The sequence below is a fragment of the Botryllus schlosseri genome, chromosome 8 (assembly GCF_051294905.1).
Source record: "Botryllus schlosseri isolate E-star chromosome 8, Bs_hap1, whole genome shotgun sequence".
NCBI classification, from domain to species: Eukaryota; Metazoa; Chordata; class Ascidiacea; order Stolidobranchia; family Styelidae; genus Botryllus; species Botryllus schlosseri.
Window position 1 is genome coordinate 19457606 of NC_137243.1, and position 25798 is coordinate 19483403.

Consider the following 25798-nt stretch of genomic DNA (forward strand, 5'->3'; position numbering starts at 1 on the left):
GATACAAGCCTAGCGCGCATGTTCTAAAGGTTTGTTACTGTCAAACACGAAAACCAACTCGCGCGGTATCGAAATTTCAATGCGGGTGTTATTGTTACTGTGACTTCTGGCTCTGTAACTGGATGAGATGGGAGAGCCATGTGAGATGCGTTTTTCGGGCTTCCGCAGACGAGAGACCAATATGAGAAAAAGGCATCACCGCACTGTTGTCTGATTGATCGATGGCGTGATGATGCCGCGCGGCAATTAGGGGATTATCGAATTAGAACAAGAAATATTAGATCAATGGAAATATATGTAAGACGGGGGGGGGGGGGGTATTTCGAGCCTCGAAACGGGGGGTATCGGACACCAATTATCTCCCCTGTCTACGCCACTGTTGCCGATCTAAAATCACACTCGCTGTCAGAATTAAGTCATTCACGTTTCACTTTCTGCTATTTTTATTAATTGAAACCTTACAAAATGCATGGGCCACATGGTCGGGCTATCGCGCCATCAATAAAATGAAAAAATACCACGCTAAGAATCTAACTTATCATTATCATCTTGAAATATTTCACGAAAAACTTTAATCAAGTACCCACATACCCATAGTAATGTGATTTTTAGTATGCATTTTATCAATATTTTTCCGTTTCTTGAGGCTTTCAAGGGCCGCGGGCCGTAGTTTGCCCACCCCTGGGCTACAACTAGCAAAGTACAAAACAATATACCGCCAAATACATCATATAAAACCGCTACTAACCTGTCATTGCTGGGAACCTCAACACGGTCTGATGGAGATTCACCGCCTGAACAAAATACATACACATTTCAAATCATTTCTGGTTATCAGGTGGAATTGACATCTTTTTGGGTGGTAATTGCCTTAATGCTAGGCCTACAAGTTTGTCATGAACGACATCATAGCGAGCGGCACTCACACGCGGTAAAAACTACTGGATATTCAAAATACACATCTAGAACCAGAACTAGAGCTACAGCCATTAAAAACCACAACTAGCAAACTAAACACACATTCAACTGATTAAATTCCAAAGCAACTCATTACTTTTTATCTTATCGTAATTGGATCGGCTGAAACGGTTCGTTTTACGGCTTTTTTTCTTTTTCATGGTTGCTGCATGGAGTGCAGCCGTATTATCTTTAACTTCCCGGATTCCCAGCACGTTCTTGAAGCCATTTTCATCTCTTTCGTCGCTGCAACGTCACAAGATACATAAGCACGGCTTGATCCGTCACGTTTGCACTAGGGTTGTTCACTTTTAATTCAAATATGATATTTGATAAAATTGTTAGGTGGCTAATTTGGCATAATTCTAACAAGTCTAAGTTACCCTATTATTATTTCAACTTCTACAATCTACATGCTACTCCATGAGATTAGTTGTCTATACAAACGATACATAACAAAACTGGCTCACTTTCAACCCGTAAAAGCAAAGTTATTACAGTACAAAGTTGTGCATTAAAAAAATAGTATTTGCGGTAGGATATTCAATCACCAAACACCTTGAAAATTATTATTTGAAATCCTAAATTTACTGCTATAGGTTGCTTCTCTTGGTTGTGGTTGAGCTAAATTTGTATGCATCGTTTTTAAAAAAAAAACTTTACATTATCGCTGGGCAGCCGGTAGCATGTGAATTTTTTTCTTCAATAAATTATGAATTTTTTAAATCTAATGCTCTCCAATCGAATTGAGCCAAATTGGGCGTGAAAAGCTATTAACCCAACAAATTTCAAGAAAAATGTACTTTTGAACAACCCTAGTGTGCATGACCCACTTACGAATAGATAAAGCTGTAGGTGGTGTCACGACGTACAGGTAGTCGTATCCGGCTGCTCCTGCGGACAGCAGTTTGTTGGGTCGCAGGAGGCACTGACAAAAAGGGGGGTAGATTAAGAAGCTGCATCAAGTTAATCAGTATACATATCCCATTAAAAATTTTGATAGAAATGCACTGTACATAATGCTGCAAATCAGTGCTAACTGCTAATACCATATTGTGTATAATTCAACAATACTTGTCTGGGATTATGAATTTGCTATGACAATGACTATTTCTACAACACGGAACCATAGTGTCCTATATGGTGTCGACACAGGCAAATCTCACGCCTCAGTGAAATTGTATCACGTCACAATTTCCATTTGGCTACGGGCAATTTGACGGTAATTTTTCACCAGCTTGCCGAGCATTTAATTTGGTAAAACGGGTATCAATCAAAAGCTGACTCTGCACTGATTACGAAAATATAAATTTTATTCCACTCGTGGCCCTGGAACTCCCACAATCAGCCTTGAATTTTTCATGGTTATGGAGATTGGCATTGGGACGCAGCAATGCTGAACAATGCTGTCTGGCGCTTCTTCTCTTGAGCTACTCTCTCGTTTTGCCAGACAGCATTGTTGCGTCCCAATGTCAATCTCCATAACAATGAAAAATTCGAGGCTGATTGTGGGAGTTCCAGGGCCACGAGCGGAATAAAATTTATATTTTCGTAATCAGTGCAGAGTCAGCTTTTGATTGATGGCGGAACAGATGGTGACCAGACCGGGACATATTGATTTTAGATGCAAACATGAATATTTAAGGATAAGGTAAATATTCAAAACCCACAATTGCACCTAAGACGTGAACACATACCAGGATATTCTTTAACCTCGAATCGGGGTTTCGGCGGATTCCTGGAAAAAATATGCTGTCTTTGAACTTCCAATCACATAAGATGATTATCACAGTAACAAGGCGGATATTATTACTGAGTGACTGACTCTGACATAGCAATGTGCAAATGTGATGCGTGACGATGTGCAATGCAATGAAATTTACTAGAACAGCTGGAGCAATTTTTCGAGATGTAAGCTCGCCATACAGTGTGTGAGTGATTATGATGACAAACCCACGTCAGGTGTTCTGTAAGTGGTTGATATTGCCCCCTGGGCATAAATTGAAAAGGCCGAAATGGAGAAGAAAATATTAGCCACAACCACGAGAAGGAGCACGAACCCAAGATTATGATACAAGTATTTTATTTGATATTTGACACCATATGTCAAGGCCACTTTTTGAAATTATCATTCCCCTATTTTTTACTCACTAGCGTGATATCGGCGTCGAATTTTGCCGTTACGACTACCCAAGGACAACACTGTCACCTTTTTGCCAATTTCCTTTTTTTAACAGACTTTTCCTGGCCCTTGCTGGACGATCTTTTGCGGCTGCGCTTCGATCTACCGTCAGATTTGCGGGCCCTGAAAAATCGAACAGTCTGGCTTTAATTTGCAACGGACAGACTAAATAATGACGAACAGGGACACAAGCACAAAATTTCTGCACCAGTCAAGAAAAAAGGGGGGTTACAATTCGGTTTAGTAGGACAGAGTTGGGCAAACTACAGCCCGCGGGGGACCCCAACTACTCGAGTTCCAATCAAGTCATAGTTACAGAAATAAGTTTCCAGCGTCACTAAAAAGGTTTCAATTTTCGACTAAAAGTTTACGTTTTTTAGGTTAAAAATTAATCGTCCTAATGATAGAAATTGTGAACAAACTTTTCAAAACTAGCAACTAAGGGTCGTAATGTTCCGATTTTCTGATTACTTGACTCGAGTCAATCTGTGTATTGACTCGGACTCTAACCAAGTCATATGACTCGAGGCTCAGATGGCCAAGACCGACATTTCATCACAATTTCGAAGAATAGTAAAGTAACCAATAGTAAGTCTATCGGTTGTGGTACTTGAAAATGCGACCAGAAACTGCTAAAAGTGAGGAAAATAGGCACATTATAAATGCGAACCATTCGACATCACTCAAGACAGTTATAAAAGGAGGGTTTAACATTACTTCAACTGGATATTGAGCAGTTAACACAACGACTCCGACTCGACCCTCCTCTTGCCGACTTGGACTTGACTTGGTGGTGAATTGAAAATGACTCGACTTGACTCGGCTCAAAACTATAAAAGTGAAATTGATTTGTGACTCGGAGCCTTGTGACTTGGTTACTACCCTGTAGCAACTAGAACTACAACTCAAAACCCTTAAAAATCCACAACAAACCAACTAATAACTGATAATACGAATTACTGAAATACAAATGAGCTGAGAAATATTGAAGATAGAATCGGTATTTAAAAGCGACGGGGTTTCCAGTTTGAAATGGGCAGGGATTTCAACCTCAAAAACCCATCACCTGGCTGCGATACTGATATTAGTGATGACTCTGAGCTCACCCATGGGCCATGGGGTAAAATAAAATCAATCGGAAGTTGAACGCTTTGTAAAATAGACGGAAAATATTTTATTTCCGGAGTCGTAGGTAGAGCAATATGCATGACAAAGAAATAGTTGGTGCATCCAATGGCTACAATTTCAACTTGAAATCAAACATCCTTATGATAGGCAAGTTATTCAAGTATGGTTTCCAGAGTTCACAGTAAACGATATCTACAAAAGAACGTTAAGGACGAAGGTTTTTCACGGTCCAATGAAATTTAAAACACGTTTGTGTTTGTCAGAGTACTGAAATTTTTCATGCATAAGGAGCAAAATTTCACCGATTTTTGTCCTAAAATCGGGGGGGGGTGCAGAACTGCGCTCTATGCATGGGTATAACAATTCTTGAAAAGAATCTCCCCCCGAAATGAAACTTAGAATCGCACTTTTCTTCATGTTCGTTTGTCAATCGCATATCAAATTAGCCCATCCTGCCGAGTAATTCATATTATCAGTGTTGAGCGCTGCCAATTAGGGAGATTAGTCTGTGCTGCATATTAGCATGCGATCTCCTGCTGAGCTGGTTTGCCATTTGTAAACAAACGAATTAGGTCATTGCTTGCTGCACGCGCTCGTAATCCTTGCTAATCGCGTCAGTTGACAACAGGTCTGACCAATCACATCTACAACAGGCCATTTCCGCAAGATATAATCGCTGGCCTAAACAGTAGCATTTACAACAGGCCTGGTGCACACGATATCACCGTTGGCCTGAGAAAACGCATCCGTAATAGGCCTGCTGCGCAAGATATCGTCGCTGACCTACACTATTGCTTCTCGGGCCTTGCAGCCTTTGGCTGCTATTTATAATTGTTTAGAAACAATGCCGTTAATCGTATAATGATTAGCAATCGTGATGTCATGATTGTTTAACAGTGACATCACAGAGCAGAATGACATCGAATCGTCACGAGCAGACGTCTACGTGCGTAATCGATTTCCACTAATAATCATCGTCGGTAGCTAATCATACGCTCAAGTTCGTCCACACGAGAAGCTTGTCTAATCGACATCAACGCATTTACTATCCATGTACTGCCAGTGCAGGGTGCGTACTATGCATGAGTACAGGCTTTTCCCCATAATCTACATGCCATTTACAGGGTGCGTATTATTATACAGGGAAGCAATATCAATATCGGGTATCAATTCCACATAACGTTATAAGCAGTCATGCAAAAACAAAATAACGCCACATACACGATACACAAGTACTACTAACCTGCCATTGTTTGAATCTCCGCCGTTTTGGTTTGTGGGACGGTCTGAAAAGAATATTCATTTAACAAAAATGAAGACCGCAGACCGATGTTCTTACTAACTTCATTTATTTGGACTCAAACTGACGTTGGATTGGTCACCCGAGGGGCCTGCGACCAGAGATTATGAGGGACTGTTGTTACTGCCTGCTTTTCTATACTATCTTCTTTCACTTTTCATTCAGTGTGCAGTGCATGCCTCCTCTTTACATCGCCTAGCTAAGCCAATGTGGGTGTCTGATTTCAAAAACAACTCCAAGTTGTTTCGACACCTTCCTATCTTTTCACTCCATCGCAATTTTGTGGCGTATTGAACTGATAAAAATTGCTAACGAACCAAACTGAGCCGAGAATTAGCAGTAAATACTGCAGATCAAAATAATCCCGTTTTCAATCACTATGCTAAGACAGTACAACATTCCTGTGTTGAGCTGGCGAAGAACAACAAACGCTAGATTGTGTGGGATAAAATCGCCATTATCAGTAGCCCTGCTCAATAGGCTTGTTCAAAAATAACTTTTTTCTTCAAATCTTACTGGCTCTAGTTCATAAAATTGTCAGGTAGACTGAAACATCACTGCACACTAATTATCCAAGAAGTATCAAATTTTTTTCTCGAATTTTACTCAGTACGCCCATGAAAGCTGTCTAAAAAACTTGGTTCAATTTCAACTGCTGTTTTCGAACTAACATTTTTCAAATCCAAAATATTCTACTCCCCCGACTTTGCTTCACACGTAAGAATTGAGACAAATATAATGTGCAGTGTTTTTAAACCCAATCTAACAATTTTATCAAATAGCCTGTAAAATTTAAAAATTTGAACAACCCTAACGCTCAAATTGTAGCACAGTAGGCTACTGTAACATTACATTGAACATTGATAGCACTGTATGCATTGCGAATCGCAAGCAATCTAATATTTCTCGGCTCCAACACGTCCAAACGTTTTAATTGCTGGCGGATTACATTTTGAAAATCATAAGCGAATTCCTATCGTTTTCACAGGTGACATTGAAATAGGAGAAAAATGCGTCGCTGCACTGTTTGGTTGGAATGCATCTAATTACTTACTATGGATTATGCTAATAAATATTTATTAAAACAAGATTTTGGAGTCCAAAGGGAGTAGCATCCGATCCCCACCTACGGCACGCACATGTTTTCAACAAAAATATTACCTCGATTTTTATCACTTGCTATCAATGATCGTGGCATCTATAATTCTGAGCCTTCACCGACCTTTCGAAAATATACGAGCTTTTCGCAGGCCAGTGAATTCGAGACGAACATATTTCCTTATTATAGATAAAAGCTACCATACTTAACTGATGAATAAGCATTATAAGAAGGTCGATATTTTTTACTCAAAAACCGGAAAACTTTGACCTAAAAAATCTAAATTCTGACATTTTTTTATCTTAAAAAACTTAATTTTAACCTAGCGTATGCAAATTAGGCGTTTTCCCACATAATGTTAGAATTGTACTACTTATCTTCATTTCTGGTTGGAACTGTCTGTCCTTACGAAGTTGATTGGCTTAAAAAAACTTTTTTGACTCAAAAACTGACATATTTTTACACGAAAAAACTTTATTTTCACGAAATCTGGCCTTCTGAAGAATTCCAGTAGTTACATCACGTGTTATGGTAGGAATGATTAAAATTTGTTATGGTGCAACGAATGATACCTTCCTACATTCTCGGGTAGAAAGTGACTGTCCTTACTAAGTAGCTTGCCAAGAATGGAGAAAGAACGTTCAACAGCAGCAGTTGTTGGCTGACAACACTGAAGTTGTGCGTACACTGCTGGTGACACCCGTGTTGCTCCATTCTGACAGTGGTGTCTACATCACAATTTTTCATCATGCGCTTCTTTACATAAGAACCAATGCCCACGCCGTTTTGCTTCAGTTAGGATATTGCTGTACGTTGAATAACACCATGTCCACCTATTTGTTTTCATTTGAATGTTCATGATTCACAATGAGCGGACAATTGGCCGTCTACAACGGTAGGCCTATAAAGTAGGCTACAAGCTGTAAAACGTCAAATGATAAGTTCACCGACAGTGCAAAATCTACGATACAAACGAAATGCAGGTTGTTAAATAATTTTGACTTTGCAAACAATGTTGCTATTTTTTGACCTAACGCTACTATTTTGACCCAATTTTGACTCTCTTTGAAATGTCAAAAAAAATCGCCCTAACTATAAGCAATTTATGACATCAATTTTGGGATTTTGAAAATGAGGGTACCGACCCTGTAAATGAAACCTCGCATGTCGTCACTGAGTGGCTCTTACCGAAGTGCACAGTTGTAGAACCACGTGGCTCGAATTGGCCCTCTGTTTTTAGCCAATCGGCCAGAGTCTTGCCTCCCTTCTTCTTCTTCGCCGACGGGGCAGAGTGTTCGAGGTCGGAACTCGATTTAGGTTCAACTGACGACCTTTTTCGGCTGGCAAGGTGACGGCTGTGCTGCTGGGCCGAGATACTTCTGCTGCTACAGGCCGTCTAAAAGAAGAATGTGCGTTAAACCTGCATTCAGGCATGTCTGGAACTCATTGTTATGTTCTGGTGAAATTCACATCCATAATTACAATGCAAGTCTACCAAGAGTTACACACCGTCAAGCTAGTTGTATTGTATGTACAGTATTTCGGTACTAAACGATTCAACAAACGATATATACTGATTGCTGTGTAACACACACTTATCTCTAGGGTTAATATAGGACAGTAATTCGTCAATTACAGTAGCAAGTCATGTAGCATGTTCTGAATCAGTATTTTCATCTGAGAAAAGTACATCACAAAGACATAGTAAATAAAGCAAAAAGCTTTTAGCCATGGCGAAAATCATATGTGGAGGAGCTAACAACGCTAACTGTAGCGCCTTCACGATCAACGGTGGGAATGGATTCAAAGGTCGTGTGCATCGTTACTTTAGGGAACCTGATGATTTAATCGCAGAGCAAGCAAGATTTGGACCAGCCCTACTATAGACGTAGGGGTCTTCAAACTTGACTTTTTTTTAAACTGTACTGGCTACTTGATAAAATTGTTAGGTTACATAATTGAAGGCTGCACCCTAAATTTGGTTCAATTCCAACCAGTAGCCGCATTGCTACAGTAGAAGAGAGGTTTTGTATTCATTACATGAAAATAAATATAAAAAAATTTTGTCCAGAATTCAAAATTTTTTGTTCACCCAATGAAATTGTTAGGTTTTCTATAGAAGCGATGCTCATCAAATTTGGCTCATTGGCCATTGGCCAACCATTGGAAGCGAAGTTATTGCGGTCGAGAAATATGGATTCGAATAAAATAGTATTTACGGTGGCAAATTCTACAATTATTTATCATAGGTCTGCCCATCGTTGATACTATTTTATTCAATTCCAATTTTTTTTTACGATAATTCTACTTCCACTGGTTGGAATTGAGCCAAATTTGGTGAGCATAGTTTCTATAAACAACCTAACAATTTCATGACGTGAACAGAAAATTTCGAATGTTTTTTTCATTTTTTTTACATAATAATATAAAAAAACTTTTTTCTCCTGTAGCAATGCAGCTACTGATTAGAATTGAGCCAAATTTTGTGTGCAGCCTTTAATTACGTAACCTAACAATTTTATCAAGTAGCCAGCACAATTTGAGAATAAAGGTCATTTTTGAACACCCCTACTGTACAGTCATAGTAGTTGTGGTAACGAATAACACCCATACTGGCATAGTAGCCTCGATTACGGAGCCGTACCTGAGCTATATTCGACGCTGCCATATCCAAATTTTCAGTGATGTTCCTCTGGAGGCTATCGGCTTTCGGGGTTGCTGGACAATGATTAGCCACACTGAAAAAAGAACGCAAACGATAATGCAACAATGTTTAGGCCTACTTGCAAGGTATTTCATACTGTCTTGAAGTCGAATCATTCCATTAATCTGCATTGGAGTCAAAGATAATTACAATTACCTGTCACCAGAAGGATTTCATTTAGAAGTTTAAACTTTTCATTGTTTAATAGCATATAACTATGTGCTATTGTATTTATCATAACTAATTACCGAGTATTTTTGGCACCATTCATTCACAACTTCCACTAGAAGTAGCATTAGCATGTCTTGAAAATGGTGACTTTTACTTAGTGGAAAATGACGGCGCTACTTCTAGTTCCATTGACGTAGCAACGCTGTCAATGTCGTCAACCCCCAAATATATGATACAAATTTCCCATGCTAGCTGTCGTGTATTTACTTTATGATAGAACGAAACAATTCGAAAATGATTTCAACACTCAAAGATTCGACATTCAACATATATATATATATATATAGAAATAGGGGATTTCCAACCTTATAGTTTCAGTGGGTGATGCCTCTTCGTTGGCTAAGCACGGGATGTCTTCTGCCTCAACCACCGTTGTCTGAAACAAAATCACATGTTATGTCAGTCTTGATCGACTGTGACAAAAATCTCCAGAAACGTAGCCAAAAATTACAGTTGGTCAGTAGGGCAGGCGGCTGGTCACTCTGCAATTCAACTACTTGAATTAGGATTGGGTATGATTACAGACGTTTTCGTTATTTAACCAACAAAAATTGTCATAGCGATGCTTTTTTCCCACTGTGAAATCCCTGGAGATCCCAATCGGAACCTTCGAAAATTGAAAACTTGTAGTACGCTACGGCACATGGATACGCGTTAGGGCTGCTCTAAAATAACTTTTTCTGGATTGAGAACTCCATACATAGGGCGCAACCAGCCGAGCTAGTTGTGCAGACGTTAACCATGCTCATGCTTATGATGATGAACTCTGATTTAATATGACCTGAACTTGAATTTTGCTGAACATCTTTCTCATTCGGAATTTCATTCAATTGCCAAGTTTTGCGCATTCGGCAATTTTAATTATAATCCAATTTCGGAAAAACAGTGTAGCTCTAATTCTAATCTAATTTGAGAAAGCTGAAAATTTTCTAGTTATACGAGTCTGCTCAGATGCTCGATTTTGCCACCCCTAGTGGTCAGTACCAGGGTTGTAATAACTCGACTAGAGTCACGATTTCCTGATGACTCGACTTGAACCGAGTTATTTTCCCTAAATACGGAAATAACTCGACTCGAGTCAATCCGTGTATTGACTCGACTTGGACTTGAGTCATTGCGCATGACTCGAACAAGTCATATGACCCGAGACTCAAACGACAAAGACCGACATTTTATTGTAATTTCGAAATGAAGTAAAGTAACCACACTATTGGGATTTTGTCTATTGGTACTGGTACTTGAAAATGCGACCAAAAACTGCTAAAAATGAGCAAAAAAATAGCATATTATAGATGCGAAGTATTTGATATCACCAAACATAGTTAGAAAAGGTGGGTTTACCAGACTTTACCTGCATACTGAGCAGTCAACACAATGACTTAGACTCGAATCATAATACCATGACTCGGACTCGACCCTCTGCTCGATGACTTGGACTAGGACTTGACTCGATGGTGAAATGAAAATGACTCGACTTGACTCGAGTCAAAACTATGAAAGTGAGATCGACTTGTGACTCGGAGCCATGTGACTTGGTTACAACCCTGGTCAGTACTAATTTAGAGTACTAAAGACGATGTTACGTTTCAATACTACTTCCAGTTCTATTTAGGCAGATTTTTTAATCACATCCTATTGTGAAGCATGAGCTAACTAGTCCATGTCCCACCTACCTTCTAGTTAAATACAAATCATGCTCACATATTACTCTGTACTACAGAGCGAGAGATAGACTCGCCGGTACCGAAATCCATAATAATAATAGTTACTGAACTTGAAAATGTATACAGTACAGAGAGTTTCAAGTGATGGTTGAATGTACACACTTTCCACTGATTTTTGTGCGGCCACTCGACTGTAACTGGAAGAATTATCACACCATTTCACAGCCAAAGCGTTTTCGACTGGTAAATCGGATCATAGCAAAGTTAAATGACCGACTATGCTGGATTAAAAGTTTCAACAAATGACTTCGCATAATCATCGCACGAAACCTTATCAAACTTGAGCTAAAGTACAGTTGTTGTAATCAAATCATCAACAGCACATAGCATGGGTTACCTTGAGAGGGGTGTCATCTTTAACGTGATGGTTCTTTCCACTACTTTCTAAGGTTCCGCTGTTATTTTGTTGTTTCACATAGGAGAATCTAAGTTTGATGTCGGTGTTTCGAAACTGGATCAAAGAACTGAAAAGGAATGAATTGTATTAAAACAGGATTATGCAGAATCACCGGGACTTGTTAAGTATTGAGAGGAAAGTGGTTTAGCAAGTCGCTAAAACAAAGACAAAGTTGCATTTAATTTCGACAAGAGTTCGAGTAAAAAGTTGTGTTTATGCTGGGATCAGCATATTAGGGTGGAGTGAAAATAACTCTTTAAAATCGAAAAAAAGTTTTTTTTTAATCCCGACAAATGACCTAAACAAGGGCCCGCCAACCCGTGGCCCCCGAGGTAATTTCAGAAATTAGTAATATTATCAAAAAGGGATTGCCCAGATTGGTAACTTGCATGCCCAACCAAAAATTTGATTAGTCTGGCCGCAGCACTTGGGCTGCGACGAATAAAATATCAGTTCCGACGCATCGGCAGATCCATGGGCCAGTCGAATTTGGTAGATCTTCCGTACATTACAGAATATTTGCGGTAGATTTATTCCAAGTAAATTTTTTTTCACGCTTCACGCAATATGTTGTCGCTCGCTTGCTTTTAATATTGCTACCCCATTCTGAAAATGAAAGAATGCCTAATGTACCATATCAAGTCTAATGATGATCGCGATTATGAGAGAAAGTGTCGTCCAACATGCGACCTCGCGTTTGCTCTCGCAGAAAGACCGTCGACGATGAAACACAGGCATAAAATGATCGACGCATGTTGGCCAAAGCTTTCGATATGTCCAGGCGCCGAATAGTCCAGTTATTGCAAACTGAGCCCAGCAATATACAGCAGACCCGCAAAATACTCAAGTAACAATAATATCGATGTATAAACTTGAAAAAAATTTCGCGCTTGGCGCGGCTCACGCGATCGTCTGTCGATGAAATGTGGCCCGTTTGCCGAAAAGGTTGGCCACTCCTGACCTAAAACTTCAAGTGAAAGATTGTAGGGGATCGCTCCCATTTTTCAGCCAGTAAACCCACAATTTCTGCATGGTAGGGGTAAAATTGCCCATCTCGACAACCACTGGTCGTAGAGTCATGATATAGAGCTCAAAAGCTGCCAAGACACGATGTTTCTATCTTTGTGAACACAAAACGAGTTACAGCCAAAAAACGCTAAAATTTTGAAGCAGGCAAATGGCAGGAGTAACCAAATTACATGTTAGTGTGATTTACACAAGAACGACAGCTAAATAAAATCTCGTTATGTATAGGCTCACTGGTGAGGGCTGTTTCTCCATCTATTTTCAGAACAGGCCCGCTGGAGATTCATCTGGTCCTTGCGGGCTACCTGGAGCCCGTGGGCACCGCAGGGTGACCCCTGATCTAGAATATGGCTGTGGATTGTGGAAGGAGACCTTGCGTGGTCCTTGGACCCTTCAGTGGGGTGGAAGGACACAGTCATGCTTCGACTGCTGCCTTAGTAGGAAATATATGTGAGGCTGTGGCATCCCAGCCCCCGGGGCTTGATTATTCCTTGTACTATGAAGCATACAAGGGTCCGTACAAGATATGCTTGGCGTAAGACGTAACGAGGTACGTGGGCGGTGTCGTGCGCAAAATCGGTAAAATGGCAGAAGAACATCGATGCTCTCCCTAAATGCATGGCGGGTGGTCGTCAGTGGGCCGGAGAGAGCCGCTGACGACGCCCGATCGGTTGAATATGAATACTGTTGCAAAATACCCAAGCAGGCGACGTCTCCATGAGAATGGAGAAGAGGCAAGTCATGCTTGGACTGTTGCCTCAGTAGCAAATATTCTGCTGTCGTTTGCCGGTGAACTCGGCACTTGGTGAATTCGGCAGCACAAACTCGGCACTTGGTGAACTCGGCCCTTGGGAAATTTTGTAATGAAGTGTATTAACAGCTAATAATATGAATTATTAAACTAATAACAGTATATCAAGTGATTCGTCAATCTTGTAAGGAGGTCAGGGCATTCGTAGATCACGCAGTCACGGCAAGATTAGATGACGGATTATGTAGCCACGGGAAATAACGCAGCGCTCATATACCGACCACGCGCGGTCTGCTTGGTATTGATGATTTGATGGCGTGAGTGACGAACGTGCAAATTTTGAGAGAAGATGGATCTTGGCGTTGTATGTGAGATTGGAGCTGTGGAAGATCAAGCGGCGCTTCTTCGTTTAACGATCACGACAAGCCAGTGTTCCTCAACAAATGTTTCGCATGGTCACGTCAAAATAAATTATTTTTTGCCAGAACCAGATGAATCACCCGCGGGCCTGTTCTAAAAATAGATGGAGTAAGAGCCCTTCCCAGTGAGCTTTCTCTTACGAGATTCATTCATTTAGCTGTTTTTGTGCAAAGCACACTGTAACTTAGTCACTCCTGCCATTTCCCCGCTTCAGAATTCAAGTGCTTTTTGGCTGTAGCTCGTTTTGTGTTCACAATAGAGAAGACTTTCTTCTCAAGACAGATAGAAAAGAAACATGTTTTGGCAGCTTCTCAACTATATATATATCACGAATCTATGACCAGTGGATGTCGAGATGGGCAATTTTACCCCCTCTCACGCAGAAATTGGGGGATTACTGGCTGGAAAATGGAGGCCATCGCCTAAACCAATTTTTATTGAAATTTTAGGTCATTTGTCATGATTCAAGAACTCCCCTTTTTCGATTTGAAAAAAAAGTCATTTTCACTCCGCCCTATTGCCATATGCCCTTAAACTCCTAGATCTGCAAACTGGATCCAAGGCGTTGCGGTAAAACTTAGTTTTGGTCACTTTATCAAAGTCAGCACGTCAAAAAAGGTGAAATAGTGAAAATGTAATTTTTGCAGTCTCGACTGGACGCCTGTGAAATAGGACAATACCAAATTCGACAGTTCCAAAAGAGCCGACACCGAAATGTTTTTTGGTACCGTAGCCTACATGTTGATTTGGCCAAGATTGAAAGTCCAAAGTATAACTGCTTGGACTTGAAATGACTGCCAGGCCACACAAACATCTCAGACAGGCTGCAGAATGAACATCCCTGTCACATCAACAGATATCAAGGTTATCGCTTCGGTTCTTACTTGTAAAATAACAAATGCACTTTTATGAATACAATTCAACTAACGACGCTTGACCTTGAAAGACTATAGACCCAACCTGTTACCGTTTGTGCAGGCTTTACCAAAAGCCAAATCATACTACTGTAATTCAGTAAAGAGTTCTCAACCAGTAACATTGAAATGACTTGATTATAATGCCATTTCCAATCGTATAAATTATCTGCGGGAGGATTGCGTCTGTGTAGTTTCAGAATTGAATGACGACACGTGGCGATGGCTATATGCTTGTTTCTCTCGAGGAGTAACCACGTGACTGGTCCTAGTCAATAACATAGCGATAATATGTTCCGCATCACTGTATTTCCATCCCGCCCGACTGTAAACAAGCAAGGAAACCGGACTTACTTTGGTTCGAGCAAATATGGATCGTCTCCAGATGATAGAAGGTGGCCGTTTATCAATACACCACGCACGCTTAGGCATCTCACATAATAACTCGCATCTTCTCTTAAAATCAGAAGATGCTCTCTAGATACGTGTGAAGACGTTCCAAGGTTCACGTCAACTTTTTGGAACGGCGCGTCTCTTCCGATCATGGTCTTACGACGATGGATAAAGTATTCGAAACCATCCCCAGTTAACTTGGGTAACATCCCTTTATCATTCAATATATTATATTCGGTTCGGTTCGCCATCACGAGTTCATATGCTGAGTCAGTCAATTTTGACAATATCTGCGACTCCACGTTGTGAATGACCTTGCGCGCTGGTATGTTTGCAGACAATGGTGCAAGGGCGGCACCTACTGGAATTCATGGGAAACTGCGATGCATTAATATCGTTGCTTAGATCTTCTTGACTATACATAGACAAAATATACAGAAAATTAGCGTATAAAACTTATCGCGGGACCTTAGCAAAATCGTGCACCTGTGGAATTCGATACTGATTCAAGTCTTGGGTCGAGTGGAGCATTCGAGTTTCACTCCCTATGACGTCACAATGGTATGTATGATGTGTGAAAATTTAAATATGTACCTTTAATGCGATCACAAGAAAATAATGCCAATTCTACACCACATAACATCGCCAAGTCTCAAAATATCACAACCGCTGAACAAGAAAAAATTTTAACACAATTGCTAAAACTTTTGTGAATTATTATTTTTTAATGTAGACATCACCCTACATAACTTAATTTGACCAATATCTATAATATATTTCAGATGTAGAAGAATGATGATTATTCAAGGAAACCACATACTTTCATGAATTCAGATGCTTGCCTTGCAATAAATTCCATCCGTGTAATTGTCTAATTGCATGTTCTGATGACAAATACAATTGTTGAAGTCGCGGATTCGTGTGTTTTCGCGCCATCGATGAGAGAACTTGCGGGGTTGTACCTATGAGCAGTGTTGGGATCAAGTCACTACCTTCGACTCACGAAACATTTCGAGTCATTGCACATTTTGACTCGAGTCAAGTCAAGTCAATCGATTTTCGAAGGTGACTCGAGTCAAGTCAAGTCACTCGATTTTCGGGGGTGACTCGAGTCAAGTCGAGTCAAGTCAAGTCAAGTCACGAGTCAAGTCACAATTCAAGTCAAGTTGCGTTTTCGAAGTATGAAGCATGATTACGTCATTTCATTTTTCTAGCTGTCTGCATTACAGATTGAGTGGTCATTAATTCTGAAGCGATGAACGAATACAGACTTAAATATACACGCAATAAGGCGTTATCGCCGACATATACGTAGAACTGCCAGCTAAAATGGAGAATAGAGAAACGAATTGATAAGATGCAATACATTACCCATTTTTACATATTGATGTGATACAATTCGATTCTGCGCCTATGGTTGAGGAGTATATAAACTATATCTATTAACATTTTCAGGGATATCTAGATATCCCTGTAAAATTTCAATAACACAAGAGGTTTGGTTAAGGTAAGAACAGAGAACAGAAATGGATATTTTGTTAATGACTTTACTACTATAGTTTACGACAACGTTAGCTGTAAGCTTCGATCACTCTGTTTGTGGTCAATTTATTTGTGAGAGAACAATGAAGGCTCAGTAAAACGTACTATATCATTAAATGATTGGTTGCTGTCACGGGTTACAGCAGCGCTTCGGGAACAATCCAAAGATATGCAAGATACAGGGATTTTTATCGACAACGATAACTTGATGACTTGAAATTGACTCGTGAATTTTGCTCCGAGTCACGAGTCAATCCACATTTTTGATACGTCAAGTCAAGTCAAGTCATTTTGGCAAAGTGACTCGAGTCAAGTCAAGTCATACGAAAAAGGTGACTCGAGTCATCCCAACACTGCCTATGAGCCGGGAAAAATCGAGATACCTGAGTGATTCGATTATGAATCAAGTTTTAGGCTTCAAGTCGAATCGAATACTCAAATACTATTCATTATTACGTCAGATCAGTGATGCGGAAAGTTCACATTATGTTACATTATTTGCTATTTTTCACCATATCTCATTGCACTTTTTGACAACGCTGTGCGTTGATCATAACGTCATATGGACATGTCATTTTCCCTAACATGCGTAGCCTTGTGCTACCTGTTTCGCATGACCTATTATTCTCGTTGACATATTAACTCTTAGTGATAAGGAGAGCATGACTTTAGTACTCCAAAATTTCACCTCCCATTCTCGATCGACTGGAATCATTTAAATTTGTACCCGATTCAGATTCGATATTTCTGTGAGATATCAAGATTAACCTAACGAAATCAAAAGCACATCTTTGCTGAGAGAGAGAGAGGGCGATATATTCTTTTTCACCTGCACCATCAAGATGCTTTGACAACGGAGATGCGATAAGACCGTAAGTTCACCTAGTCTGCACTCTGTAGTCTGTATCTGTACCACAGTTGGATCAATTGTAATTTGTAATTTAGCTGAATGTAATTATTTACATTTTGTCATGTAATTGTAATTGTAATTGTAATTTAAGCATTTCTATTTTGTGTAATTGTAATTGTAATTTGATGAAAATTTTGCCTAATTAGAATTTAAATTACATTGTTATTGAAACCTGACAGTCACAACATAAAAGAAATTGAAGATGTAAATGCGGACCAAAATTTTGTAATTCGTAGTTATCAGGAGCTTCTTTATTCCTTTTGTATTTATTTTGATTTTACACACCTTATCGGTGTCATCCTTATCGCTGACGCCTTACCTATTACATTTCATTTGCCTTACTCAGCTTTGTGTATCCGTTTGATTACATTTCACTTCCTGTCTTGTAGACTATTTGCTGATACTCGTTGCTAGTCGCTCAAACTTTTGGTTTTTAATTATGACTTGAAAATTTTTTCTGTGTTTTTAGTTTTCAGTACTCATGATTAAGAATAGTTCGAATACTTTCGAGTACTTTTGTGGTTATAAAGAATATTTGACCTTCTACGTATCATGAATGAAACATGATTAGCTTGAGATTGTTGCTAATTACTAGGGACGGTGTGAACCTCTGAAATGTTCAGGTTCGTGTGAACGCGAACGTGAACCTCACAACGTCACGTTCGCCATATTGCTAATTTCAACCCTAAATTTCAGTGAGGTGATAGAGGTGATGTTCCCTTTAATTTTGGACGAGTCTGCGCACACTCACCAACTCACTGCGCAGACCCTTGGACAACAGTGCGTATCGACTATAAAAAGGTCATCACTTCGGATTTTTTGTGCGCGACTTAGATTTTCTGTTCGCAGAGACCGTTTCTGCACTGCGCATTTGCGCACGTGCGCAGCTTAGAGGGAAAATTGGACTGATTGCCTATACATTAAATGTATGCAATACCTAGCGACGACTCGGGCCACATATTGCCACAACGCTGGAGCACATATTGACGTTTTAAACGTCGCCAAATTTATCAACTGGGTCAATCAAATGATATAATAATCTCGTAAAACTAATATCTTCCATCGCTTTGCCAGCAATTTTGACGAGGACTTGCAAAGGAATAAAGCTTACTCCTTAACGGTCTAGGCCAGACCGGGCAATGTATCGGTACGTTGATATTGAGCAGAGTGTTAAACGGGTTTCTATACTTGATACCGATATTACCCAATTAACAAGTCATACAACAGTAGCCAACACTCCAATCGCACGGATTTGGTTTTTATGATACAATAAACATATATGAAGTCAAGATTGAACCCGTACGCCTACTTACACGTAGCGTATTTCGCTATTGAAGTTGTGTGATTGCTGGTCAATTAAGTTCACAGCAGAGAGTCACTTAATATTCACAAACAGAAAGGTAGATATTTCGAGAAAGCTTTTGTAACCAAGCAAGTAGTATTTTTGAGATTGTTAAGGTGCATGTTCGAGTAGAGTTGATTTTTTATGCTGCCAGGGCCATACATATAGTAGCCCGCGTTGGAATGCAATAACTTTCAACCAAAGATGTTCTAATGAAGTGAAAATTGTAATATACGAAAAAGGTTGACAGTGCACTGAGTGCAGAACCTACCAAGGTTCGTTTGTGAACGTGAACCTCTAAATTAGTGAGGTTCACATACAGAACGCGGAAGTGAACCTCACGCTCACACAATCCCATACGTCGCTACGGTTGCCAAAGGGCGCCTCTCTACCGACCTAATTACATGTTTAACAGTAATTGTAATTGTAAATAATTACATGTTATACAGTAATTGTAATTGCAATTGTAATTTGATATTTTTAGTATTGAGTAGTTGAAATTGATATGTAATTTAAGTATGCAAGGAAGTAATTGTAATTGTAATTGTAATTGTAATTGTAATTGAACTGCAATAGTGTAATTGATCCAACTCTGGTCTGTACCCTCGCTTCGCCGGACGCATCACCATTGCACTATCTCGCCAACAAGATCTTTGTTTCAAAGATGTTTGGTTTAAATAGATTTCGGTTTTAAATGCAACCCTTCGGGTGAAGGTTGGCAAGCGTTATGCCTCACATATGCATCATCTCTCTATTTTTCATATAAAAATAATGTTAGGGATGGTGCGAACCCCTGAAAGGTTCTGGCACTTGTGAACGCGAACCTTTACGAAAGTTTCCGCATGAACGCGAACGTGAACCTATTACGTCAGTGACGTCGTATTGCCAATTCCAACCCTTCATTTTCGTAATGTTGTATAATGTATATATTAGCCTACTGTACATCAGGGGTCACCAACACGTTGTCCGCGAGCTCACATTTTGCGGCCCGCGACCTGATGTGAAGAAATTTCGAAAGAAGGCTTAGTAATGCTTTTGAAATGCTGAAATTTATTTCAGTTTAAACATATTGTTGTCGTTGTGCCCAATATCACTATTCTTCACTATGGCTGATACGGCTTCGGCCACGGTAATATCACACCGTGGAGGAATAATTTCCCGATATGAAATGGTAGGCCTATATTGCATTGACATTGGCAATACAATGGCCCACCATTGCCGATACCGAGACGCTTGAAAAACGACCAAGACCATTCTAAACGAGTTTAAACGATAGTTTTACAGCACGTACCGGTCCTAGCTAACCCAAATATCGATTCTTTGGTCCAGGCAATGTTCCCTCTAAGCCGCGCACGTGCGCAAATGCGCAGTGCTGACACGGTCTCTGCGCACAGAAAATCTAAGTTGCGCACAAAAAATCCAAAGTGATGACCGTTACGCAATTTTGTCCAAGGGTCTGCGCAGTGAATTGGTGAGCGTGCACAGATTCGCCAAAAGTATAGGGAACAATGGTCAAGGGGTGGCCAATCTGCGGCAGTAGAAGGAAAATTATGCGGCCGTCGACACTTCATTCAATTAGGATGTGATGGCGGCCGTCAATATGCAAATTGAATTTATGAATTGACTCCCTAAATAATGAGAGGTTTGAATTATTCTTGAAATTTTCTTCGCGCTACGCGCGGTTCAATGCTAAGTCATTTTCAATTTTAATATAGTAGTGTCCTTTGTAATTTGAGTCCCACATTACGGGCGCGAAAAGCAGAGAAAAATGACGGACCCCATAACCAATTTGTAAACGTGTTCTCCTCATCACGAAGGAAATTTGTTTTTGTTAGGCCTACGTTAGCGCGAATCCAATGTTTTTCACTATTCCGACAATCCTGATGGGAGCTCAAGAAATAACAGCATGCAACAAAGAGAACTTATAACAATTGGTCCACGCAAAGATGCAGCACAGCATTAATAACTTCCCTAAATGTTCGAAGATACCCCCCGCACCAACTCTACCGGTGAATCGCATCCCATGGGCTGATAAAGGATGAATATTTGGTATAGTAATATGTGAAACTATGCTAATGTTAATGGCGAAATTTACACCCGAATGTGAAAAGTTTCGCGCTTTGCGTGACTACAGAACGAACACCTATGGTTGTTGATAACACGACTACGCACGATTTCGGTGAGCATATAGCAGGGGTCGCCAACTCAAAATAGGTCGCGGGCCACTTTTCCAAATTCCTGGAGGCCGCGGGCCGCATGACATCAATATCGATATAAAAGTAGGCAACGCAGTTCAACAACCACGTCTGATAACTCTACGTTATTACAACGCTGTGCTTTCTAACATAGGCGACGGTTATAGTCACCACAAAAGAACTAATATTTTATTGAACAAACACAAATACAACAAAAAGTATCATGATCATCAATGTCATTATATTTTGGACTATAAGCTGTACACGATACCTGACAATGACAACACTCTTTAGCCGCTAAAACAGGGGTGACCAACATTTTTGTAATTCACGGCCGCATTTCGCGTACTCATGTAGCCTGCGGCCGCATACCGGTGGTTAGTCGTGATAAACTAGCTGGGGCCAAATACCCACGTTATCATGTCCATGTCCATTGCCGGTACACTCCGAACTAATCTATATGCACATATCGGCTTACTATGCGCACCAAATCGTTAGTAGTTATGTTGTAAAGAGCCACAGAGAACCAATCTGTAGTCGCGCGAAGCGCGAAAAATTTTTCATGTTCATGAGTGAATTTCGTCAATAAATATTAGTATAGTTTCACATATTACTATAAGATATTTATCCTTTCTCGGCCAATGTGATCAGATTCCCAGATACAGCTGATGCAGGGGGTATCTGCGAAAACTTAGGGTTGTTATTACAAGTGTCGACAGCCGCATAATTTTCCTTCTACTGCTGCAGATTGGCCACCCATGGATTGAAGAATCAATATTGGGGTTAGCTATACACGGTAGGCCTACTTGCTAGACAACTATCTTCTCGTAAAGCATGGTCTTTCGGAGCGCCCGAAGTCGTTTTGCAGGCGTCTCGGTCTTGGCAGTGGTGGGCCATTGCACGTCAAGGCAATATGCCCATTCGTACCAGCAAATTCTTCATCCATGGAATGATATTACCATGCCGAAGCCGTATCAACTAGTGAGTAATAGTGATAGTGGGCACATAGAATGGCTCACTTTGAAAAACAACAACATTATGTTTCAACTGAAATCAATTTTAGCGTTTCAACATGATTTACTAAGCGTTTTTCTGATTTTTTTTTCAAATCAGGTCGCGGGCCGCAAAATAATACCTCGCGGGCCGCATGCGGCCCGCGGGCCGCGTGTTGGAGACCCCTGGCATATAGTAAGGTGATATGAGTAAATAGATTAGTCCGGAGTGTACCGGCAATGGGAAGTGTCTGTCTATCGTGGGTATTGGCCTCCAGTTACGACTATGCACTGGCCGCAAGCGAAATAAGTAATCGAAATGCGTCCGTGAAAAGTAAAAAGATTGGCCACCCCTGTTTTAGATGCTGCAGAGTGTTGTCAGGTATCATGCGCAGTTCATAGTTCAAAATATAATAAAATTGAAGACCATGATATATATTGTTGTCACTGAAAAAAATCTGGTAGATTTACTGGGAAATCTCTGTAAATTTTGCAACGAATTACCAGTCGCAGCCAATAACTGTGAGTAGCTTGTAATTTTACATTTTGATATGTAATATTACCTTAATTTAGCTATAAAGTTAAGTGACCAGAATTTCTTCGCAAAATTACTGGCAGTTACTCGTTCCTGCAGTTTATCAGGCTATTGGCAAAATTGATTAGCTTGAAAATCGCTGCGGCCAATGTTATACGTGGAACTGAATGTTACTGATATCATTTTTGTGGTGCGATTTGACCTGATTCAACCACGTTCGCGAGACTGGGGGCTATCATACGGAAATTGTTGGCCCTAGTACCAATTTCAGTAAAGTACATACTAGGGTAAAAGACAATCGTAGCTAATGTGGTACACCATAGCCACTATATTATATTATAAGGCTATGGCTATACGGCCGGTCTCGTTGGTTACCACGGACAGGACTGATAAGTTAAAATATCAGTTTAGGATGTATAATATTGTTCGGGAAACTAGAAATATCAGCATCGCATGCTCAGTTGACCATTCGTTAATGGCGGACATGGCGATCTGTCATAGGTTACAGTAGGTTAGGGTTACGCGTTACTGCTTTTTCTGAGATTCGTAGTAAATAACCAACGCACAACTGTGACATCACAAGCAGCGTCTGGTTAAGTAAGTACAGTAAGTAGTGAACATCACGTGGAATATATATCAATTTATACGAGATTAGATGGAAAAGAAAGGGACTATATGTAATGATAAATGTTTCTGTATGATAAAATACGACCTAAAATCAAACATTATAACGTGGCGAGTAAATATTATTGGTTGCATGTCAGCGGATGAATACCACTCATTTTGAAATCGTTCGAGTGTCGTATCGTCGTCTGGCCATTATTGAGATTTGAGCAAAGTTTGGAGCGCCAATATGGAGCGGTGTCTCGCTAAACATACCGGGATTCCAACCCGGGTGGAGCGAACCTTGTTGTGCTTGAAGAAAGTGAATCGTTGAATATTCCTAGAAATGCTGAATGGGATACGCATCGTAAAAGGTAAAGTACTACATAGAATTTGTTACCGTGAATATCTGACTCTGCGCACCAGCCTTTGATGACTTTGATTTCATGGTTGAAATATTTCATTCGCCGCATTCTCTGTTCTATTTTGGAATATTAGTCGACTTATATAGTGACCACATACTCCTCCGCGGAGGAGTTGAAACTGTTGGCTTGGTAATGTCATTTTCGGGCCATAGCATAGAGATGTTTCCATCCACTGCTGGATTTGTTTGGCACAATGCCACCTCAAATGAGAAACCTTATGCTTCAATACATTAGATAAGTGGTTCTCAACCTGGGGGCCGCGAGAAATTGAGTAAATTTGTCTGAATTCCGACTAAACATGTGTTTCACAACCATTTTCAGAAGACGATTGTTGAAGAAGAAACTTATTTCGTATTCAAGAAAGCTCGCCAAATTCAAACTCCAGCAGTCGCACTCAACTTCATTTGAGCAAATTTTTGATATTCTTTGAAGATTTAGAGCAATTCCCATGTGTAAGTCATTCATTACTTCATAGATTTGGCAGTAGCCTAAAGCTCAGTGAGCTGGGCCAATATGGAATCGGTGTCTCGTGCACACCAAAGATTCTACTGAATGCACACAGGTGTGACGCCGAGAACCGCCTTGGCACACCAAAGATATTGCGCTAAGCGTACCGGAATTCCAACCTGGGAGCTGGGTAGCTGTTGGTAATAGCTGGTGAACTGCACTGCTTAAGACAGACTTAGATGCAATATAGGTTGCTATGCGGCGGCAATGCCCCGGAATGCGGCCTTAGGCTACCTAAGTAATTGAAATGTGACAGTGATTAGCAAAAAGGTTGCCTATCTCTGTATTAGATGATGTGCTCTTATTGACGTGACGATAAGTGCAGGGGGGACGAAAACTTTTTGGCTATCGCCGACGGTGGCGCATGTCCAAAAAGGTTGAGAACCGCTGCATTAGATAAAGTAAGTCATGAATCTCTGCTATATCATGTAAAAGGCGGAGCCGTCATCACACAATGTACCAGTACCGGTACTTAAAAAATTGTTATAATTTTGTTAGCCTATTTGTCTTAGTATTTATTGTAATGTCATGTCTAGGTTAGGAACTTTGCTTAATATAGCGACTTACGCATGAGTTCTTTTTAGTGGAACTGCAAGATACTAGTCACACAGAAGGAATGAAGACGAGAAAAAGGAACAATTGGAAGTTTATCCGGCGGTGGAATTAATTCACCTTTTCTTGGGACCACTTGTGCTATATTGGCATTCCTCCTAAAGAAGAATTAGACCTCCAGCACCAATACTTTTTCATCGTGAATCATGAATGAATATACAGTTGTCCCAATGTCGTTTTAAGAGCGGTATTTTGGCATTGCGTGGCTTTGGGATAGGTATGGATGTACGTGAATTTAGAAGCTGGCATGTAATCTGATTTACAAAGGACAGCATGTAGGGTTGTAGGTACTAGGTAGGCGGTAAAATTACAGTCTCACCCGTAAATGTACAGGAGAGAATGTAGATTGAATATACCAGAGGTGACTGTAATATTACAGTCTGGCGTGTAAAGCTAGATTACCGGATGGGTGTAAGTTGAATTTACATTGAGTGACGGTAATGTTATATTACTGCCAAGTGGCTGGCCACCTTGCTGCCAGACATTTCGCGGTAAATCGAGGTAAATTTTTTTTTGTGTGTATTTATCCAATAAAATATCATTCCGTTTATGGTCCCTATGTCCATCGCCCATGTAAGAGATTACAGCGTTGTACTGACGTAGAGTTATCAATATTTGGTTGTTAAACTGCGTTGCCTATTTTTATCTCGATATTGAAGTCATGCGGCCTATGAATTTAGAAAAGTTGCCCACGACCCATTTTGAGTTGACGACCCTTGACTGTACATCAGGGGTTCTCAACCCGCGGCCCGCTGAGGTCTATTTTGCGGCCCGCGGCCTTTTTCATTACGAACGCAATTACTACTGGCCCAGCATTGTTGCTACTTAGCTCTCTTATCGCACCGTCGCTGTTTCGTTTGAATACCCATTCTTTGACGTGTTCTGGTCTCTTGATATGTTCTCGAGTTT

General features: G+C 40.3%; 2 protein-coding genes and 1 long non-coding RNA gene across 3 annotated transcripts in view; 1 reads left to right on the top strand and 2 right to left on the bottom strand.

Annotated features, from left to right (window-relative positions):
- LOC145445287 (uncharacterized) overlaps nt 1-788 on the bottom strand; it is a 45735-nt gene extending 44947 nt beyond the window's left edge. Inside the window, exon 1 of the mRNA XM_080323466.1 lies at nt 749-788. The gene's annotated coding sequence lies outside the window, so the exon portion shown is untranslated. The remainder of the gene's footprint in view (nt 1-748) is intronic.
- A 1828-nt stretch (nt 789-2616) lies between these two features.
- On the bottom strand, nt 2617-15654 carry LOC145444312 (forkhead box protein K1-like). The gene is made up of 8 exons (XM_080322254.1): nt 15188-15654; nt 11663-11789; nt 9907-9977; nt 9311-9404; nt 7855-8062; nt 5511-5553; nt 3167-3262; nt 2617-2695 (listed from the first exon to the last, which is right to left on the bottom strand). Exons 1-8 carry the CDS (start codon nt 15475-15477, stop codon nt 2617-2619), a joined length of 1008 nt encoding a protein of 335 aa, XP_080178380.1. The 5' UTR covers nt 15478-15654.
- A 7028-nt stretch (nt 15655-22682) lies between these two features.
- LOC145444069 (uncharacterized) lies at nt 22683-25399 on the top strand. The gene is made up of 3 exons (XR_013916604.1): nt 22683-23719; nt 24092-24222; nt 24862-25399. It is a non-coding gene; the product is annotated as an uncharacterized LOC145444069 (long non-coding RNA).
- Nucleotides 25400-25798: the final 399 nt, after the last annotated feature.

Coding starts and splice junctions, on each gene's coding strand:
- LOC145444312 (XM_080322254.1), bottom strand. CDS start 15,477: ATGGCGAACCGAACCGAATATAATATATTGAATGATAAAGGGATGTTA. Junction 11,790..15,187: donor CCATATTTGCTCGAACCAAA/GTAAGTCCGGTT, acceptor ATTCCTTTTCAG/TTCTTTGATCCAGTTTCGAA. Junction 9,405..9,906: donor TCACCCACTGAAACTATAAG/GTTGGAAATCCC, acceptor TTCTTTTTTCAG/TGTGGCTAATCATTGTCCAG.